This window comes from Cololabis saira, chromosome 10 (assembly GCF_033807715.1).
Source record: "Cololabis saira isolate AMF1-May2022 chromosome 10, fColSai1.1, whole genome shotgun sequence".
NCBI classification, from domain to species: Eukaryota; Metazoa; Chordata; class Actinopteri; order Beloniformes; family Belonidae; genus Cololabis; species Cololabis saira.
Window position 1 is genome coordinate 13,181,554 of NC_084596.1, and position 18,899 is coordinate 13,200,452.

General features: G+C 38.3%; 1 protein-coding gene across 5 annotated transcripts in view; it reads left to right on the forward strand.

The window, feature by feature from the left end:
• Nucleotides 1–2,169: 2,169 nt before the first annotated feature.
• The window catches only part of LOC133452440 (guanine nucleotide exchange factor VAV3-like), a 75,357-nt gene continuing 58,627 nt past the window's right edge, over nt 2,170–18,899 (forward strand). For all 5 annotated transcript variants that reach the window (XM_061731744.1, XM_061731745.1, XM_061731747.1 and 2 more), the window contains exons 1-2: nt 2,170–2,501; nt 8,941–9,057. In XM_061731744.1, the coding sequence (XP_061587728.1) occupies nt 2,298–2,501; nt 8,941–9,057 (321 nt within the window). In that variant the 5' untranslated portion in view covers nt 2,170–2,297. The remainder of the gene's footprint in view (nt 2,502–8,940; nt 9,058–18,899) is intronic.

An 18,899-nucleotide genomic window follows, 5' to 3' on the forward strand; every position in this document is an offset into this window, starting at 1 on the left:
TTGACCATGCCACAGAACAAGAAGTGAAGAATAGCATTAGAATTAATGGTGGTACTGATATTATGCTATACAAATCTGTGGCAACATCCAATACAACATCCTATATTATCTTACCTTATAATGCGCTATTTGTAAAACGAAAACACCCAAAGTATGACTTACTACATGCACCGGGCATATGTCTACAAAAGGACACTGTCACTTGAACTAGTTTGACCATAAGGGGGTGTATTTGTAAAAAAATACACAAAGTATGGCTTACTAGAGTATCTGGCATATGTCTATAAAAGGTTCCTTAGTCACTTGCACTAGTTTTACCACACAGGGGCGTATGATCATATATGGGGTCACCATTATTCATGTTAACTATTTCATTGATTTCACTAATTCTGCACAAACAACACTTATCTCATCAGTTAGCACCATCATTAAAACACATACTCTGTGAGTGTCATCAACTTAGCATGGTTAGTTTCAGCTTTATGAACTTTTGTGTGGAAGAAGGTAGGAGCAAAAATGTGAAAGTTCCCGCTTCTCCAGGGCACTGCTGATTGGTCAGATGCCATGATGACACTGTCAGTGACAAAGCATGATCTGTGCTGATTGGCAGGATTAACTCACATGACTTCAAGACCTCACTGAGAAGTGTGGGGAAAGTAGTTTTTCATGTCCACGGAAATTACCGTATATGGTAACTCGCCCTATAAAGGGATAAACTTGCCTTGCCTTGCCTTTAATGAAAAAACAAAAGGAGAATAGAAGAATATTAGGGCCATGCAGGAGAAAAAAAATTTGAGAGTGGAAGATTTTTTTTATTGTGCACTTCGAGAAAAAAGTCGAAATGTCGAGATTAATGTTGAAATACAATTTCGAGAAAAAAGTTGAAATTTTGTGAATAAAGTCGAAATTTCGCCTTTTACTTTTTACCGTAGTTTACAAAGATTTGCTGAGCGGATCTACATCGACCTCTGTAGATAGAAATGTCACAGAGGCAGGAAGGGAAAGTTCAGCCAGAGAAGGGGGTTTCTCACCAACCCGCCGCCACCCATGCGAGGGTCTCTGAAAGCTGATTTATGGTCCCGCGTTACACCAACGCAGAGCGTACGCCGTAGGGTACGCGTCGATTTAACGCAGAACCAAAAACCATAATTCAGCCTTTAAGCCGCAGCGGCGCCGCCTCCTCCAGACGAGATGCAGTAGTTCGTGCAGGTGACACGCGGACGGCTCCGGCTCCGGCAGCGCCTGTCAATGCCGCGCTCCACACTTCAAATGAGGACCAACTTTTGATATCTTTCTCCGGGACTGCTGTTTTTACGCGCCGGCATGGAGTACTGGAGGCAGTGCGCGATGTGGCTGATCAGCTGCAACGTTTTACCTGCGACGCACCGCGTGACGGCGGTGGCGGCGCAGGTGTTCGAAATGTTCGAAAAGTCGAAATGTCGAGATTAATGTTGAAATACAATTTCGAGAAAAAAGTCGAAATTTCGTGAATAAAGTCGAAATTTCGCTTTTTACTTTATTCGCAAAAATTTTGACTTTTTTCTCAACATTTTGACTTTTTTCCTCCAAATTACACTTCAACAATATTCTCGACATTTCGAATTTTTTCTCAAAATTGTACTTCAACATTAATCTCGACATTTCGACTTTTTTCTCAACATTTCGACTTTTTCCTCGACATTTCGCCATTTTTCTCGACATTTCGACTTTTTTCTCGAAATTGTAGCCTACTTCAACATTAATCTCGACTTTTCAACTTTTTTCTCGAGATTTCGACTTTTTTCTCGAAATGTCGACTTTTTTCTCGACATTTCGACTTTTTTCTCAAAGTGCACAATAAAAAAAAAAATCTTCCACTCTCAAATATTTTTTCTAGTGCATCATGGCTCTAATACTCTTCCGTAGTTTACAAAGATTTGCTGAGCGGATCTACATCGACCTCTGCAGAAATGTCACAGAGGCAGGAAGGGAAAGTTCAGCCAGAGAAGGGGGTTTCTCACCAACCCGCCGCCACCCATGCGAGGGTCTCTGAAAGCTGATTTATGGTTCCGCGTTACACCAACGCAGAGCGTACGCCGTAGGGTACGCGTCGATTTAACGCGGAACCAAAAACCATAACTCAGCCTTTAAGCCGCAGCGGCGCCTCCTCCTGCAGACGAGATGCAGGAGTTCGTGCAGGCGACACGCGGACGGCTCCGGCTCCGGCAGCGCCTGTCAATGCCGCGCTCCGGTCCACACTTCAAATGAGGACCAACTTTTGATATCTTCCTCCGGGACAGCTGATTTTACGCGCCGGCATGGAGTACTGGAGGCAGTGCGCGATGTGGCTGATCAGCTGCAACGTTTTACCTGCGACGCACCGCGTGACGGCGGCGGCGGCGCAGGTGTTCGACCTGGCGCAGACGCTGCGGGACGGGGTGCTGCTCTGCCAGCTGCTCAACAACCTGAGAGCAGACACCATCAACCTGAAGGAGATCAACCTCCGGCCGCAGATGTCCCAGGTACGACCGGACCATCAGCTGACAGGGCGCTGCTTGGCAGGGAAACTTGTTGGGCTTGGCACTTCTGCAGAGAAATAGTTATCTGAAATTAAAAATGTATGCTGCAAATGCAAAACTGGAGTGATATAGGTCAGGGGCGTCAATTGGGTATGGCAAAGTATGGCAGCCGCCACACCTTTGCTTCAAGGGTTAAATGTAAATGTTTGTTTTTTTAAATACATTTATGGAATAACTACAAATGCAAATAAGAACAACACGATCGATTTCACTAGTTATTATACACTGCAAAAATTCAAAATCTTAACAAGAATATTTGTCTTATTTCTAGTTAAAATGTCTAATTTGTAGTCTCTTTTTTTTTAAAATCTCATTACATTTAAGACAAGACTCAAAAACAACCATTTTCACCTGTTTCAAGTAGATTTTCACTTAAAATAAGTAGAAAAATCTGCCAATGGAACAAGATTGTTTTGCTTGTAATGAGAAGATAAATCTTGTCCCACTGGCAGATTTTTCTACTTATTTCAAGTGAAAATGTACTTGAAACAGGTGAAAATGGTCAAATAACAAGTTATTTTTCTGGTAATGACTCTTGTTTTAAGTGTAATGAGATTTTTTGACTAAAAATTAGACATTTTAACTAGAAATAAGACAAATATTCCTGCAGATTTTGAGTTTTTGCAGTGAGCGAGACTGCATTTGAAAAAGTTCAAATTTTCTTGACCACACCGATAAGCTACATAGCAGACTTCTGTGATGAGTATTTGCTGGACGTGTTGATTGATACTGTAGTTAAGTTCTGTGACTCGTAACCTTGCCATACCTTAGCTTCCACTGAATTGACGCCACTGATATAGGTTAACTATGGCTCAGTCTCAGGCCAATAAACTCAATAATCATATGTTCTGGGGGACTTGGAAGATGACCATCTAATCCAGAAAGCATGTGGGACTGAGCTTGAGCTGCTGTAGTTGGAACACATGAGGCTTTTCTTTTTATTTTACAGTTTTAGTATGTTCTATTTCAGAAAAATTTGTCAAAACATGTTTACGTATAAAAACAATCTTGGATCCACTGTAAAATTCAAACATGCTTTAGGTTTCCAGCTTTTGACAATCTTATGATGACCTTTTCATCTGTCTCACAATAATGTATGTGTGAACCCGAGATTTGAGCGCGTTTTATTGGTTTATACATCGTTCAATCTTCAATTCCACAGTTTGATCTCCTGTATGAGACTCTTGGATGAGTTCCTTAGCCTGCAGACCTCAGTAGCTCTTCTCACTGCCACAGGAGAGCTCTGATAAAATCCCTTCTTTGATCCACCCGTCAGTTAGGATAGGAAACCCGTACAATTTGTGGAGCAGCAGCCTGCAGCCGAGTTGGAAGTCATAAAACACATGTAGTTAGCCTAAAACAACAGAAGAATTGTATTTTCTCTCGCAGTACAGGTCAGTACTTGCCAGGATACTCTTGACAAGTAGGAATGATATGTATATACTGTATTATTAAAACCTGAGTGGTTAATTTCAGGTTAAATGAAATAAAACATTTTTAAAAAGTCATAACATTGATCTTACTGAGACAGATGTATGGCTGGATAAGCTGTTGTGGTTTTTAAAATCAGTCACCTTAAATTTCTTCTATCTCCATCAGAGCAAGACTTCCTGTGCGTCTGTACTACGCTCAGGCTGCATCACCACAGATAACATCTTCTCGTGCTTTCTAAAATGTATGAAAACATTCAGTCAAAGAATCAAGTCATTAGAAATCATGAAAAAAGAGATGTTATGCAAGGAACTCTAATAAATAATTGGGCTACACATGGTTCGTGAAAGAGAAAGGAAGTATTGCCAGAGAAACAAGACAATAAAAATGATCTTGATTTCACAACAAATTAACTATAACCAACAAAACAAGACTCATTTTGTCATGATTTCTTTTTGTGGTTAATAAAAACAGTATATAATGATTATCCTATATGCATACTGTGGTTTCATGGTATTAGATTCTACACTTCCTCATGAAAAGCAGTGGTCTGTATATGTTCTGTCAGTGTTTGGCTTCTGGTCCTTTATCCTTCTGCTAGACAGTAAAAGCCAATCCAGACTGCAACGGGCCAAACAATGGCGTCTGGCCTGCAGCTGTAGGCCATATGACTACGGTCGGGAACGGCATGTGTATCCGTGGGTTCCAGATTTTTAAATGGCATTTTCATTGTTCCCTGCTAACCTATGATGTTGGTAATGGAAGCGAGGGCTTGCAGGGAATGTTCCAGGGCAAGAGTGCAGTGAGCTGTGATGAACACGCACCATGTTGAGTTGAGTTGGGTCTTGGTGCAAATTCAGATCACTGGTGTTGATATTCATAAGTGTGGATCAGTATAACATGTACTACATTTTTTTTTCATCTACTGTTGTTCTCCCATATAACTTTTACCTCATGTCTTTTAACCTCTAAAAACTTGGTTTCATATTTGATATATACCTGTGCACAATCTTCATAATCAAAAAATGTAGAAAAGTTTTATACAATAAATAGAAAAATAAATAAATAAATAAAATAAATAATAAATAAATAAAATGACCATAAAATGTACAATAAAATATGAATTAAAATGTTAAAAATAAATTGGGGGTATTTTTAGTTTTGATATATAATAATACTTTCAAATAAAAAAGTAGGATTTTCTGCATATTATTTCATATGTCAGACTTTAAAGGTATAAAATAATAGTGAGTTCATTTTGAGAGAATCCATACAAATGTTGCTACAGGACTGTCTCAGAAAATTAGAATATTGTGATAAAGTCCTTTATTTTCTGTAATGCAAAAATGTCATACATTCTGGATTCATTACAAATCAACTGAAATATTGCAAGCCTTTTATTATTTTAATATTTCTGATCATGGCTTACAGCTTAAGAAAACTCAAATATCCTATCTCAAAAAATTTGAATATTCTGGGAATCTTAATCTTAAACTGTAAGCCATAATCAGCAATATTAAAATAATAAAAGGCTTGCAATATTTCAGTTGATTTGTAATGAATCCAGAATGTATGACATTTTTGTTTTTTTAATTGCATTACAGAAAATAAAAAACTTTATCACAAAATTCTAATTTTCTGAGACAGTCCTGTACATTATCTCGAGCTCAGACAAGATACTGATTTGTGTCAAAAGTTACAACTTTAAGCTTATAAATGCACAACCTGAAACTGAAAGGAATATGGAAACTGGCGAAACAAACAAAAACAAATCTCTGATAATCCTCTCCAGCTTTTAAAAAGAACGTCACTTGTTAGTCCAGAGGTGATCTGTTTTGTTCTGTCAGGGATGTGAGTAAGAGAGCGTGTAGTCTGAAGTCTGAAGCTGCTGCCGGTGCAAAGCCATCATGCTCATGCACTTCCTCTGCAGACCAAGAGGCCCCCGGGGGCGGTGGAGTGATTGCAGGCGTCTCCACGATGAGCTGCTGTGATAAAAAGTCATTTATTTGTTCACAAGAATCTTCCTTCAGCTCTGTTGTCACATAAACACTGCAGAATTTAGTCACTCCTTAATATGTGCTTCATTAGTGAAGTCAGTTTCAGCTGAATACCATTGAGGGTCTTTTTGTGCAGCACGAGTGAGTGACCTCTTCTTCAAGTCCTAAACCAAAACCAAATGATCACTGTCCATTTCTCAGTTCCCAAAAACGCAAGTCCGGCCGTGTGATCTTGGAAACGGCCTTGGTCGTACTCAGACTTGCGGACTCTCGGACTGCGGTCCTTCCACTGATGTGTGTGGGTTAACAGGAAGTGACACCAACAAAGGATGTAGTTTGGCGGTTTCATTACACATGACTAAACTTTCAGTTTTCACTTTCACTTTGAAGGGATTATAGCTCACGATCACTTTTATATGAGAAACTTCAATTTATCTGTGTTTTCTAGTATAAATGTAGTATAAACTAGAAAATTTCAGGAAATTTTGATATGGGCATGCCCTACTGCCCATTCGTCCCCTCTCGCTGTTTTGGTTTGGGCTGTAGTGTTTGTGTTCGGGGTGGTTTTATGTCAGTTTGAGGTGTTTACGGTTGTATTGCATTCATTCCTGTGCTCCCAATAGTTATTAATGGGACGCGCTTTTTGGCGTCTAGCGTCCCCACGGTAACGCTTTTGACTGAGAAAAGTAATGCCCATCGAGGCACGATGGAAAAAGCCCCATGCGAATGAATGGGGTCATTTGGCATGGATTTTGACATAAAATTTCCTTAAATCACAGCTTCATGAAATTTGAATATGTTAAAGTACACAGCGTGCCGAGTCGGGGAACATTTGTTTGATGTCTCTACGATAATTTGTTGCCTAGCAACAAGCGTCCAAATTCAAATGGAATTTTTTTTTAAATTGAAAGTTAAATATCGCAAAAACCGTAATGATTAGCATGATGAGGTTGTACGGTCCTTTAGGGCCAATCGGGCCGAGTATTTGTAAATTTGAACGATGTCTCTACGATAAAGTTCGGCCGAGCAATAAGCGTCTGAATTTTCGTTTTTTTTTGTTGCTTTTTGGCATCTAGCGTTGCCACGGTAACACTTTTGACTGAGAAAAATAATACCCATCGAGGCATGATGGAGACGCATCCAACGATGTATGCCATGCATGGGTGCACGTTGCGGTTCAGGCCATATTAACGGACGAAAAAAGTGTGCAGAATAATAATAAGAAAAGGGAAACCTTTTCTGGATACTAATATATCGCCTTCATTTTTCAGGTTTTTCCGGCCGTGTTTTATTTTTTGGGTTTTTTTTCTTCCACATCAGAGCGGGGTCATGCTGTACACCCGCTGGTACGCAGTGGGACTTTTGCGACTTTGGCTTGTTAGCAAAATGCTAGCAACATTGCCCTTTGGGCCATTCTGGACGATTGCAATATGGTCATGCCACTACTTGGCATGCCCATAATAAATAAATCAGTGGTTTTGTTGTGCACTCTGCGTTGAGACGCTGTGGACTGTTGCTTACAGCACAAGTTAACCCCAGCGAGGACAGCGGTACCTCAGACCAGGCTTCTTATATTTTCTTAGCTGAGTGCAGCTGGTGCATCATTTTGCCTCAGAGCACCATGACTTGTCTGCAGGTTTAAGGGCAGTCAACCAGCAAATTTCAAAATATATAAAAAAAAAAAAATAGATTACTGGAGTGGTACCAAGTGTATTAATTTTATAATTGATAATAATTGACTTAATCACAGGTTTAAGTACAACCCAAGGGTCTACTCTTATAGGTGATATTTAAGTACATTTGAAGGTTTTTTGGTTTTCTTTTGCCGTGTAATATCCTGCTCGAGTATTATCCAGCTTCTGATCATATTCCTGACATGTGGAGTACATGGGACATGAAGATCCAGTCATTTCCCTGTGGATTGTGTGTCCAGTTTCAGATAAAAGTTCACCGTGGCAGCTCATACTAACCCTAACCTGCTCTGGGACATGATGTGGAAATAAGGAGTCAACACATGTAAAATCGGCATCTCCAGACCAATTCATTATCTCAGTAAAATAAAAGCATCATAGACACTGGGGCATGAGCAAGAAGTTTCTTCTCTTCCATTATCCGTTTGTCCTGGAGGTTTTGCTCTCATTGGGAAGCATCTTTTTGAGACAAATCTCAGCAGACGAGTGCTTTTGGAGCCTAAAGCAGAGAATGATTCATCTAAAGCTCATTCATGTCAGCTTTTAACCCTTTAAAGCCTGACATATAAAATAATGCAGAAAAAGGTCCTATTTGTTTATATTTGAAGTGTGTGACATACAGAAATTGAAAACTCCCAAGATATTGTCTTTAATAGTTTTCTATGTTTTTCAATTTGATCTTTTTGTATTATAAATTATACATTGGGTATTTATTCATTTATTTTTTTATTGAATAAAGCCTTTTTCATTGTTGATTATGGAGGTGGTGCAGAGGTTACAGAAATGCATGTATTAGATATGATACATCCAACATAATAAGATTAAAGTGGAAGTAATATTTAATATATTTTCTGTATTAAAATCACTTGACTTTATGAGTGAAATTGCAAAAGATCCATCCATCTTATAAGATGTTTTAATTAATTAACATTTAGTATGTTTTTGAATGACTTCAGTGTCTTTCTGTTATTTGTTGTGAATAGTTGAGGATTATAGTTTCTTCTTTTTTTGGAAATGTGCAGCTCCAGATCAATAATGATAATTGGTCATCTGATATTGTTTCCTTTCAAGGTTTATTTAAGCCAGATCTTTTAAAGATACAATGCATGTATTGAACCTACAGTAACATTTCAAATGTACTACTTAATGACTGTAACAAAATGCTTTTCATCATTGCTGAATATATGACCTTTATATCCAGAATTGGATTGGAAAAAAAAAAACCACACATAAATGACTCATCTCAAATTTTCCCCTTTGCAGTTCCTGTGTTTGAAGAATATTCGGACATTCCTGAATTGCTGCTGCGATGTGTTTGGAATAAAAAAAAGTGACCTATTTGATGCCTTCGATCTCTTTGATGTTCGAGACTTTGGGAAGGTAATTCACACTCACATGTTCGTGATTTTCTTTTGTCGCAACACCATGAAACCAGTCTGATATCATGTATGCGATAGGATTCTCTTCTTTTTCCACTTATCTGACCTCTCAAGACACAGAAATATATGAAAGTCTGTGGGATGTTGCAGCTTTGCAAATTAATCCTGACAATGTGGCATAACTCTGTCAGAGCCAGACGGTGATGGTGCTTTTGTAGGTTGTCCCTTAAATCACTAGTGCATTTTTGCCCTTATTCTGGATTTTAGTTCCAGTGCTGTGAACTTACACATGAACAGTACTCTGTTTGTGTACTCATGTATGTATCCTCATTGATGCAACTTCTCAGCTCGATACGCAGTTTCAAAATTGAGGTGCATTTGAACTGATGATGATGCGGTGAACACCTGATGATCTGACGTCGGTGTCTGCAACACAAACAGCACTGAGAATCTATTTTTTGCAATCCTGCCTCACCCTGCTCCCAAAGTCTGATCCCAGTTGTTGTTTTTTTAATTAGCAGATTTCCATAAACTTGGGTCAATGTTGTTTTCTGCTCTTAAACGGTGCCCCATGTGTCCTGGACTGGGATCTCTTTTGATCCTTTAATACATTGTTCGGATGCTGAAAAATAGGTCAAACTTGATGATGGAAAACAAGCTTTTCGGTTAATGTTTATCATGGAGAATTGTGCGCAGAATTACATTTTTTTTTATGAATAAAATAATTCCCAGTTCTTAAGGGACTGTTCAAAAACTAATTTATGAAAGTCAAAATAACTTCTGTCCTCACTGAAAATCTGAGGCTTTCATCTCAAAATGTTTACTCATACTAGGGCTGGGCGATATGGACCAAAAGTCATATCTCGATATTTTCTAGCTGAATGGCGATACTCGATATATATCGATATTTTTCCGTGACATAATTGGGGTTTCCCCCAAAGCATTATAGCATAGCATCTCTGTTAGCTTCATTTTTTTTCTGAGGCAAACCCTTAAAAAAACAGTCAGTTTTAATACAAAGCCACGTGCCAAATGTCACACAGGTTCCTTTTATTAACAGAGGTCTGCACAATATCAAAATGTATAAAACAAATGAAATAAAAATAAACTGCCTGCATATATAGAATAAAAATGATTCTTGAATAAAATAAAACAAATATCCCTTTCCTGCATAACAATTAAATTAAAATACACTGTGCAATTAATACAATGTAGACAGTAACAGGCAGACTTTTCCACTGAGGTTGACAGTTGTGCAAATAACAAAACATTTTTGCAAATCTCAAATAAAACATGTAAACAGATATTGCATCTCTTTGAGCAAATCTCAAATAATTACAACAAGTCGACTACTGTACATTTTACAGATTTTGTGCCAGACAAACTAACCTGTCAACACTGTCAGGTTTCAGCAAACAAAGGTACTTTTTTGCCAGCGCGAGGGGTCAGCGTTGATGTACAGTCAATTTGTCACAAAATAAACTATATCGATACGATATTGTCTCGTACCATATCGCGTTAAATGCATAAAAATATATCGATATATATTAAAATCTCGATATATCGCCCAGCCCTGACTCATACATTCAAGTTTATCCCCTTTATTTGTCCGATACGGGAGCAACCTTTGACCCCTGACTCCCACCGGGTGCTGATGCAATCGTGAAGAAGCTGCTCTACACCAGCACCAGTAATTTATGACCATGAGATGGGTCCCGCCAGATTATCATGTGATCTCAAAACCTTCAGGTAAAGCTGTAATCTCACAAATCCAGCTGAACTGGCAGCAATTGCAGGCCCTCCGCTTACCCTGAGGCCATGCTGCAGTGCTTCCTCTTGGTGGGACCCAGGGATTAAGGTCTTTCTGCTGCAGTAAGACCTTACCTTACAAAAAAAAAGGGAAGAAAACATCAGCAAACTGCGTCTGCTATTATTGGACTGGCAAGGATTCTCCAACATCTCAATGCAAGGGATTCCTCTATGAAGACATTAAATCTTAAAGGGGACATATCATGAAAATAATCACTTTGTACAATAGAAAGTGTATCATTGATTGTCTGAAGTAACTACCAAGTCAGAAAAGCAGAGAAATCAAAAATGTCAACCTCATCACTTTGGTTGGGGTCACTTTGGTGTTATAATACATCAAGAAGTGAGCTGTTCATATTTGCTGGGAACTTGTTTCCTTTGTAACCTTTATCTCTACCCAACTTCAACTTCAAATCATTGCTGTGTTTACTCTTTCTTGGAATTTGCGATTGTTTTTTTTCTGCTTGGCTGTCAGCAATGCTAACCAATGACATGGGATGCAACGATTAGTTGACGTCGACAAGATACGATGATAAAAATAGTCGCCAATTAACTCATCGACTCATCGTCGGCAAAAAAAAAGAAGAAAAAAAAAACAGAGTGAGGCATCTGTTGCTGAGAATTGGACATGCGCAATAGCGGTTCAGCCATTTTTGTCGCTGCATGTGTTTTTCAACAGAGTGAGGCGTTTTCTACCTTCCTATCTCTGCTGAGAGTCACACATGTGCAATATAGTACAGCACCTGCTAAACAATATGGCAGCGGCCGATGCAACACCAGGCGACTGGCAGCAAAGTTCATCAAAAGATGTATTTTTGAATGAAGGATCCATCTTTCTTGTCTTTCATTGTTAATTAACACGCTATTTAAACAACCTCATGCAAAATGTAAAAGTTGAGAGCAAAATAAAAGCAATTTAATAATTACGAGATTCATAATCCAATTAGTCGACTAATCTTTTTAATAGTTGATAGTCGTTAGTTGTACCTCACTTCATATAGGCCTTTATCACTCAATGAACCATATCTGGGGACTGTAGTGAACAAACAAAACAATGCTTTGAGCAGCTCTCTCCCTATTTTGAGAGACGCGGCTGCAAGCACTTTTACTGATGTCAGTTATTTTGTGTGCATCTTATCATACAGGTACATCTTAAACAACATACTTTTTGCAAGGTTGTGCATTCTAGGTGACATGATAGTGTGAAAAGTTTGTCGAGAATGTAAAGCCAACAGTTCAGTGAGCTGTGGTCACTCTGTCTCTGCATGTATGAGTGTAAAAGGCATTTGACATTTGGAAACCACGTAAAAGGTTTGACTCTTTTAAGCTTCTGACATCAGGGATGTTGGGCTACCCAGCCACGAGGTGGGAGAGATATTACAGCTTTTGTTCCTGTGGAGGGATATGTTGCAGTTGTGCATCAGTCATCCATATTGCCTGGTCTTACATTTGAATGTTCTCATTTTACTTGGCCTCCTTTCCTTGCTGTGTTGTTGATGGTTTCAGTGTGTAGAATGCAGTGTTACCAGGTCAGTGGTTTTGTTGTGCACTCTGCGTTGAGACGCTGTGGACTGTTGCTTACAGCACAAGTTAACCCCAGCGAGGACAGCGGTACCTCAGACCAGACTTCTTATGTTTCCTTAGCTGAGTGCAGCTGGTGCATCATTTTGCCTCAGAGCACCATGACTTGTCTGCAGGTTTAAGGGCAGTCAAGCAGCAAATTTCAAAATTAGAATATTGTGATAAAGTTCTTTATTTTCTGTAATGCAATTAAAAAAAAACAAAAATATCATACATTCTGGATTCATTACAAATCAACTGAAATATTGCAAGCCTTTTATTATTCTAATATACCTGATTATGGTTTACAGTTTAAGATTAAGATTCCCGGAATATTCAAATTTTTTGAGATAGGATATTTGAGTTTTCTTAAGCTGTAAGCCATAATCAGCAATATTAAAATAATAAAAGGCTTGCAATATTTCAGTTGATTTGATTCTAATTTTCTGAGACAGTCCTGTGTATATATAAAAAAAATTATTGTAATTACTGGAGTGATACCAAGTGTATTAATTTTATAATTGATAATAATTGACTTAAATGTTATTATCATGATTGGATTGTTTGAGTACATACCAAATCTGCTATAAATAATCAATTAATTATCTCTTGAGTTTAGATGTCAGGAGAGACTGTCTCCATGCTATTCAGGAAACAGTTTATCATTAAAGTAAATTCTACCCGATTACAATGTTGAATTCACTTAACTCCAGGGAACAGATCATGGACATGGACACAAGAGTCGGAGAATAACGCAGCGTGCATATTGATCTGTGCACGCATTTCTTCTGCAGACTCCCTTTTCTTTCAGTTCAGTGTTGTGTTCTTAAGAAGCTTCCAGTTAATCTGAGTGCTGATAATCCCACAGGGGAGGTGCCGCCTACAAATATGTACAGTACATCCAAGCTGGGCTGCATAATCTCAGTCATGTTCAGGGTCTGTCCATCAAACAAACAAGCTTCTGGAGGGGGAAAGATTGGTCCGCCTCCTTACTTCCTTCACCATTAGTCATCATAGCAATATGGAAGTCTGCAGGTTCAGCAACTGCGTTGGATGGGTCCCAAGAGCGGCTGTACGGCCGAACAAGAAATGCTCAATCTCTTCTCTGTTTTGCACAAACATCCATGAGGGGACATCTCCAATCTCAGCCAGTCTAATCCACTCGGGGTCAGTTTGTGCCAACTCTGCCCGTAGACTGAGCATTAGTCCACTGAATATCTAATGAGAGCTCTCTAACCTACATTCCTCTGCTGAGTAACTTCAGGCTTTACCGCGGGCAGCCTCTCTCACATCGTGCAGCAGCCTGAAGCTCGGGGAGGTGAAAGAGGCAAAAAGATGTGTTTAGTTTACTTTCTTCAACAGCAGATAAATCAGCCCAAAAAGAAAATATATTTCATGTTTGCTTGTATTTATGAGAGTACTTTTTGTCTTAAATGTCCATCCATCCATCCATCCATCCATCCATCCATCCATCCATCCATCCATCCATCCATCCATCCATCCATCCATCCATCCATCCATCCATCCATCCATCCATCCATCCATCCATCCATCCATCCATCCATCCATCCATCCATCCATCCATCGAGAGTAGAATGGGGGCCTGTGTGTCTGCCAAGATTGAACTGACGAAAAGTAGCTCAAGAGCAGCTAATTAACACAATTTATCTTGCTCATTTGTGTTCCTGCTATCTGTTGGGGTTAAACCATCCAGAACTAATGTCCTCTTTGGTTTTCATATAAAGGCGGTGGTAGTTAGAGTGAGGCTACCCTAACCCTAAACTTTTCCTGCTTCCCAGTTCTGTGCCAAGCAGAGCTAAATGGCTTCTATTGTTGTCTTTTTTTCAAGTGAAATTAAAGCTCCGATAGTTTAGGGGGACTTTGGATATCATTTTTACATAGAAATAGTATTTGATTTTGAAGAAAATGTTGCCAACAGATAAGAATATATATTATTGTTATTCAACACATATTTTATGGTTCTATGTAGCAACTACATACGTAGTGTGGATTGATTTCTTTGTTTTGTGTGATTTTTTTTTTTTTATATATATATATATATATATTTTTTTTCTTTTTTACCTTGTCTGCACACATATTAATGATTGATACCATGACGGTAGAAACCAAAGGCATATATATGTGCATTATTACTATATTTAATATATATACATATATATACGCATACATATGCATACACATACATAAATATACACATACAAACCCAGTGATTTTTTTTTTTTTTTTTTGGGGGGGGGGGCTGGATGGGAGTGGGTGACGACATCCACTGCCAATCCAGGAAGCAGGAACACACGGAGACAGACGTCAAGCACTGGAAATCTGCAACAAAAAAACACAAACAAAACACATATTATTTAATATATATAATAATATATAATATTCTTTTATTTTAAGATACCTCAATTCACTGGGATTCAAGTGAACTCCAATTCAAAAATAAAACAGGTTAATAGTTCAAGGCTTTCTGGAAAATTAAGCAATATTGAACAATAGTTTTAGCCAGAAGTAGGAAAAAAAAGAAAAAAAAAGCCCTATCATGATGTCCATGATCTGTTTCAGTTGAAGATAATGAAAATAAAAATTCATAGGGTATAAATGAAGCTCAATTTTAGCCCCATTATGCTGTATTTGAGTTGTTTATACAAATAAATAAGTAAATGAAAAATAGAAAATAATAATAATATGGAGATAATGAAGTTAAGTGTATGCAGTAAACTTTGCATTAGTTACTGTGTTGATTATGGTTCACAAAGAATTGGAAGCATCCATCCATTTTATATACTTCAAACAAACTTCAAAAGGATCTAAAAATATCAGAATTTACTCCACTGAGTGATTTTAAGTCTAGAGTGAGTGCACTTGAGACAGCATCTCGATTGATTTGTAACTGTTTTAAATGATTTCCATTTTTTGTTTCATTTGATTTTATTTGATTTTAATATTTTAGATCACACCTCCTGTAAATTTTAATATCTGAAATCTTGTGCTGCCTCTTGGCCAGCAGACCCTTGCAAAAGAGATTTTTAATCTCAATGGGTTTCTTTTCCTGGTTAAATAAAGGTTAAAAAAAACAAAACTTTATTAATCCCATGCAGGGTCCCGGGGGTCTACCGGAGCCCACCCAGCCCATCACAGGCGAAAGGCACGGTCCACCCTGGACAGGTCACTCCATCACTGAGCCACATACACTAACAACCATACACACGCTAACTGTGCTTGTACTTAACGTGCAGCTACTGAGGGGAAAGACATCTCCACTTTGACCTGTGATCAGACACATTAAATCATTATGGGTTGTAATGATCTGTCCTTGCTGAGATCCCATCACATACATGCAGTCACATCAGTGAAGCACCTCACCCTCGCAAAACAAAAGACTGTGACTCATTTAAGACTTTCCGTCCTTTTATTTATTTTTTATTCTACCCTGGAATTTAACGTACACTCTGTAAAGAGGCCACAGTAGGCAAGGAGGTTGGACTTAGCTTGTGGCTTCGCATTTTAAGTGGCATGTGGCTTAAAGCAGGTTTCATCAGAGATGCTGGTGTGAGAACAGGACTTTTCAATGTGACCTTGCAGCACTGACACTCATGTGAGTTACATTGCAATCTTGTCACTTTTTTCCATTCTTTCCTCAAAACTGTAAGATTTCACTGCTCCTCAAAACATTTCTGTGCATCGGACTTTGACAGATTCTTTTTTTGGCGTCTACTTCTCATAAAACACAAAGCAGTTAAATATTTGGACTGTTTGAGCATCTCATGCATTACGTAAGAGGCCTTTTGCTTTATAAATGCAAAAATAAAAACTTTTGCAGAAGTTATGCAAAAATGTTTCTGCACTTATAAAACTTCTCTGACATGTAAAAAGACAAGTTTCTCACGAGCACACCTGTGTTCAGCCAAAGCCACAGCACGCATTCACACAGGAAGGTGAGAAAGATCGCAGACTGTCACATAAAACTGAACCGACTGTTTTTTTCAAACCTGTAAGTTTTAATGACGTTCAGAGATAGTCCTCCCCAGAGTAGGTCATAAAATGCTGTTGTCTGCCTGAACGAGCGCCCAGAGCTCTCGGCTTCGTCATCAATCTTCAGAGAAAGTAATATTACTTTCATTAATACTTTCTGCCGAGAGTCATTTCTGTCACTCGTATTGCTTTCTGTTGCATTGCATGAAACTGTTAATCGTGTCAATTCTGTGCAACATTCAGACCTGTTTGTGCATGCACAACTAAAGCCTGGTTCACGTTGGATCAGAACAGCCTGGAAAACCCTGGTGAAACTCGTCTTGAGGGAATAGGGTTCTAAGGTGGACAACTACTCAGTTTTTTTTACTGACGTAGGTAAACCAAATCTGTAGGTGTGAGAAAAAGGTTCATGTGGAAGTTCCGCACATGTCACATCCTTATCCTCGTCCTCACTGTGGCTTCATCCTTCTCGTGATCCCAATCCGGAGGATGGCACATTTCAAATGTCCCTCGTCAGTAACACTGGCTGCCGTTTGGTTGGGAAGTTAATTTGTGGACCCCAGTGGCTGATAACATCTTACGTGTTTCCTGTGAGGCCTTTGGACTTCACAGCAGCTTTCTCACAGCACAAAATTTGTTAAGCCAAAGTAATGTCATCACAAGGAGGTTAGCGGTGGAAATATCAGCAGTTTAGCAGTTTCTACATGTTCATTTGACTGTAAGATTCCTGTCATCTTTTCTCCCGACTGAATCACAGTAATGGCTGTATTTCCAACTGAGTGCTTTTATGCACCTGCACACACTCACGGCACACCACAGCTCCTTTTGCGATGATGTAGCAATATATATTTCATTTTTTATGATTACTTAGATCTTGTTAATGTGCTACTACTGCACATCAACAAAACAGAGTCCTAAGCTTTGTAGTCAGTTTAGTCAACTGGTATTGAAATGATGGACACTGTGTATCACATGTAGCACGTGCATGCATAGGGATGGGCGGTATGGACTAAAAAATGTATCACAATAATTTCTGGCATTGATCCCGATAACGATAAAAATTACAATTAAAAAAAAATACCAATTCAACTCCACCTTTGTAACTATAAATCTATCACCACATTCAGTCTTTGGAGCCCCCAAAACACTGCTCTTAAAGAATAGTAAATGCTACTAAACGTCATCAATTACACAAACACATCATCAACAAGAATCTTTTTCTTCTTTCTTTCTTTCTTTCTTTCTTTCTTTCTTTCTTTCTTTCTTTCTTTCTTTCTTTCTTTCTTTCTTTCTTTCTTTCTTTCTTTCTTTCTTTCTTTCTTTCTTTCTTCTTTCTTTCTTTCTTTCTTTCTTTCTTTCTTTCTTTCTTTCTTTCTTTCTTTCTTTCTTTCTTTCTTTCTTTCTTTCTTTCTTTCTTTCTTTCTTTCTTTCTTTCTTTCTTTCTTTCTTTCTTTCTTTCTTTCTTTCTTTCTTTCTTTCTTTCTTTCTTTCTTTCTTTCTTTCTTTCTTTCTTTCTTTCTTTCTTTCTTTCTTTCTTTCTTTCTTTCTTTCTTTCTTTCTTTCTTTCTTTCTTTCTTTCTTTCTTTCTTTCTTTCTTTCTTTCTTTCACGCACCGTACTCTGCGTGGATTTAATGCAGAAACATAAATCCGGCTTTCCACAAAAAAACGTCATCAACAGGAATTTATCATTTTTATCGTGAGATGACAAATTCTTACCGTGGGGAATTTTTTTGACGGTTTATCGTGGAACGGTAAAAATATCGCCCATTCCTAATGTCCGGTAGTCACAACCTGTGCATGTTGGTCAGTTATTCTTTCAGAAACCTGGACACCTTCTACCTTGTGTTCTCTCTTGTGATAATAAAGTTTCACTGTTGCAGTAATTCCATGTGAAGAGAAAACGTTTCCATCAATGCAGACGAGGTGTCGTCCATCAAAACAGAAATATGGTTTTATCAGTGTAGAACAAAGACAACAAAAGTTAATACTTCCTTTCCTGCTAGTTTTAAATTAATTTAATATAATTGTCTTGCACATTATAATGACAAGCCCCCCCCCCCCCCAAAAAAAAGGGATTTTTTTTTACTAAAGCTGTGGTGGATTGTGTTGACCACTTTTCTCACACATTGTTTTTTTCTTTTTTTCATCTCAAAAGCCCCTTTCACACATGCACCTCTTTATGTTCCTGTCACAACATATCTAACACACACACACACACACACACACACACACACACACACACACACACACCACACACTGAGACAACTAGGCTTAAAGGTAGCATGACCATTTCCTGAAAGCCACTCTTGTTTTTGTTACCGTCTTGTATTTTCTACTTGCATTCAGGATTTTAGTTTGATCTGACGGCACAATGAATCGTAAAAGGAACAAAAGTTTACCAAACAAAAGTTTATGCAGGAAAGAAAAATACCAACAAACACCGCAACAGAAATACAATTATATAATCTCACCAAGGTTTAATT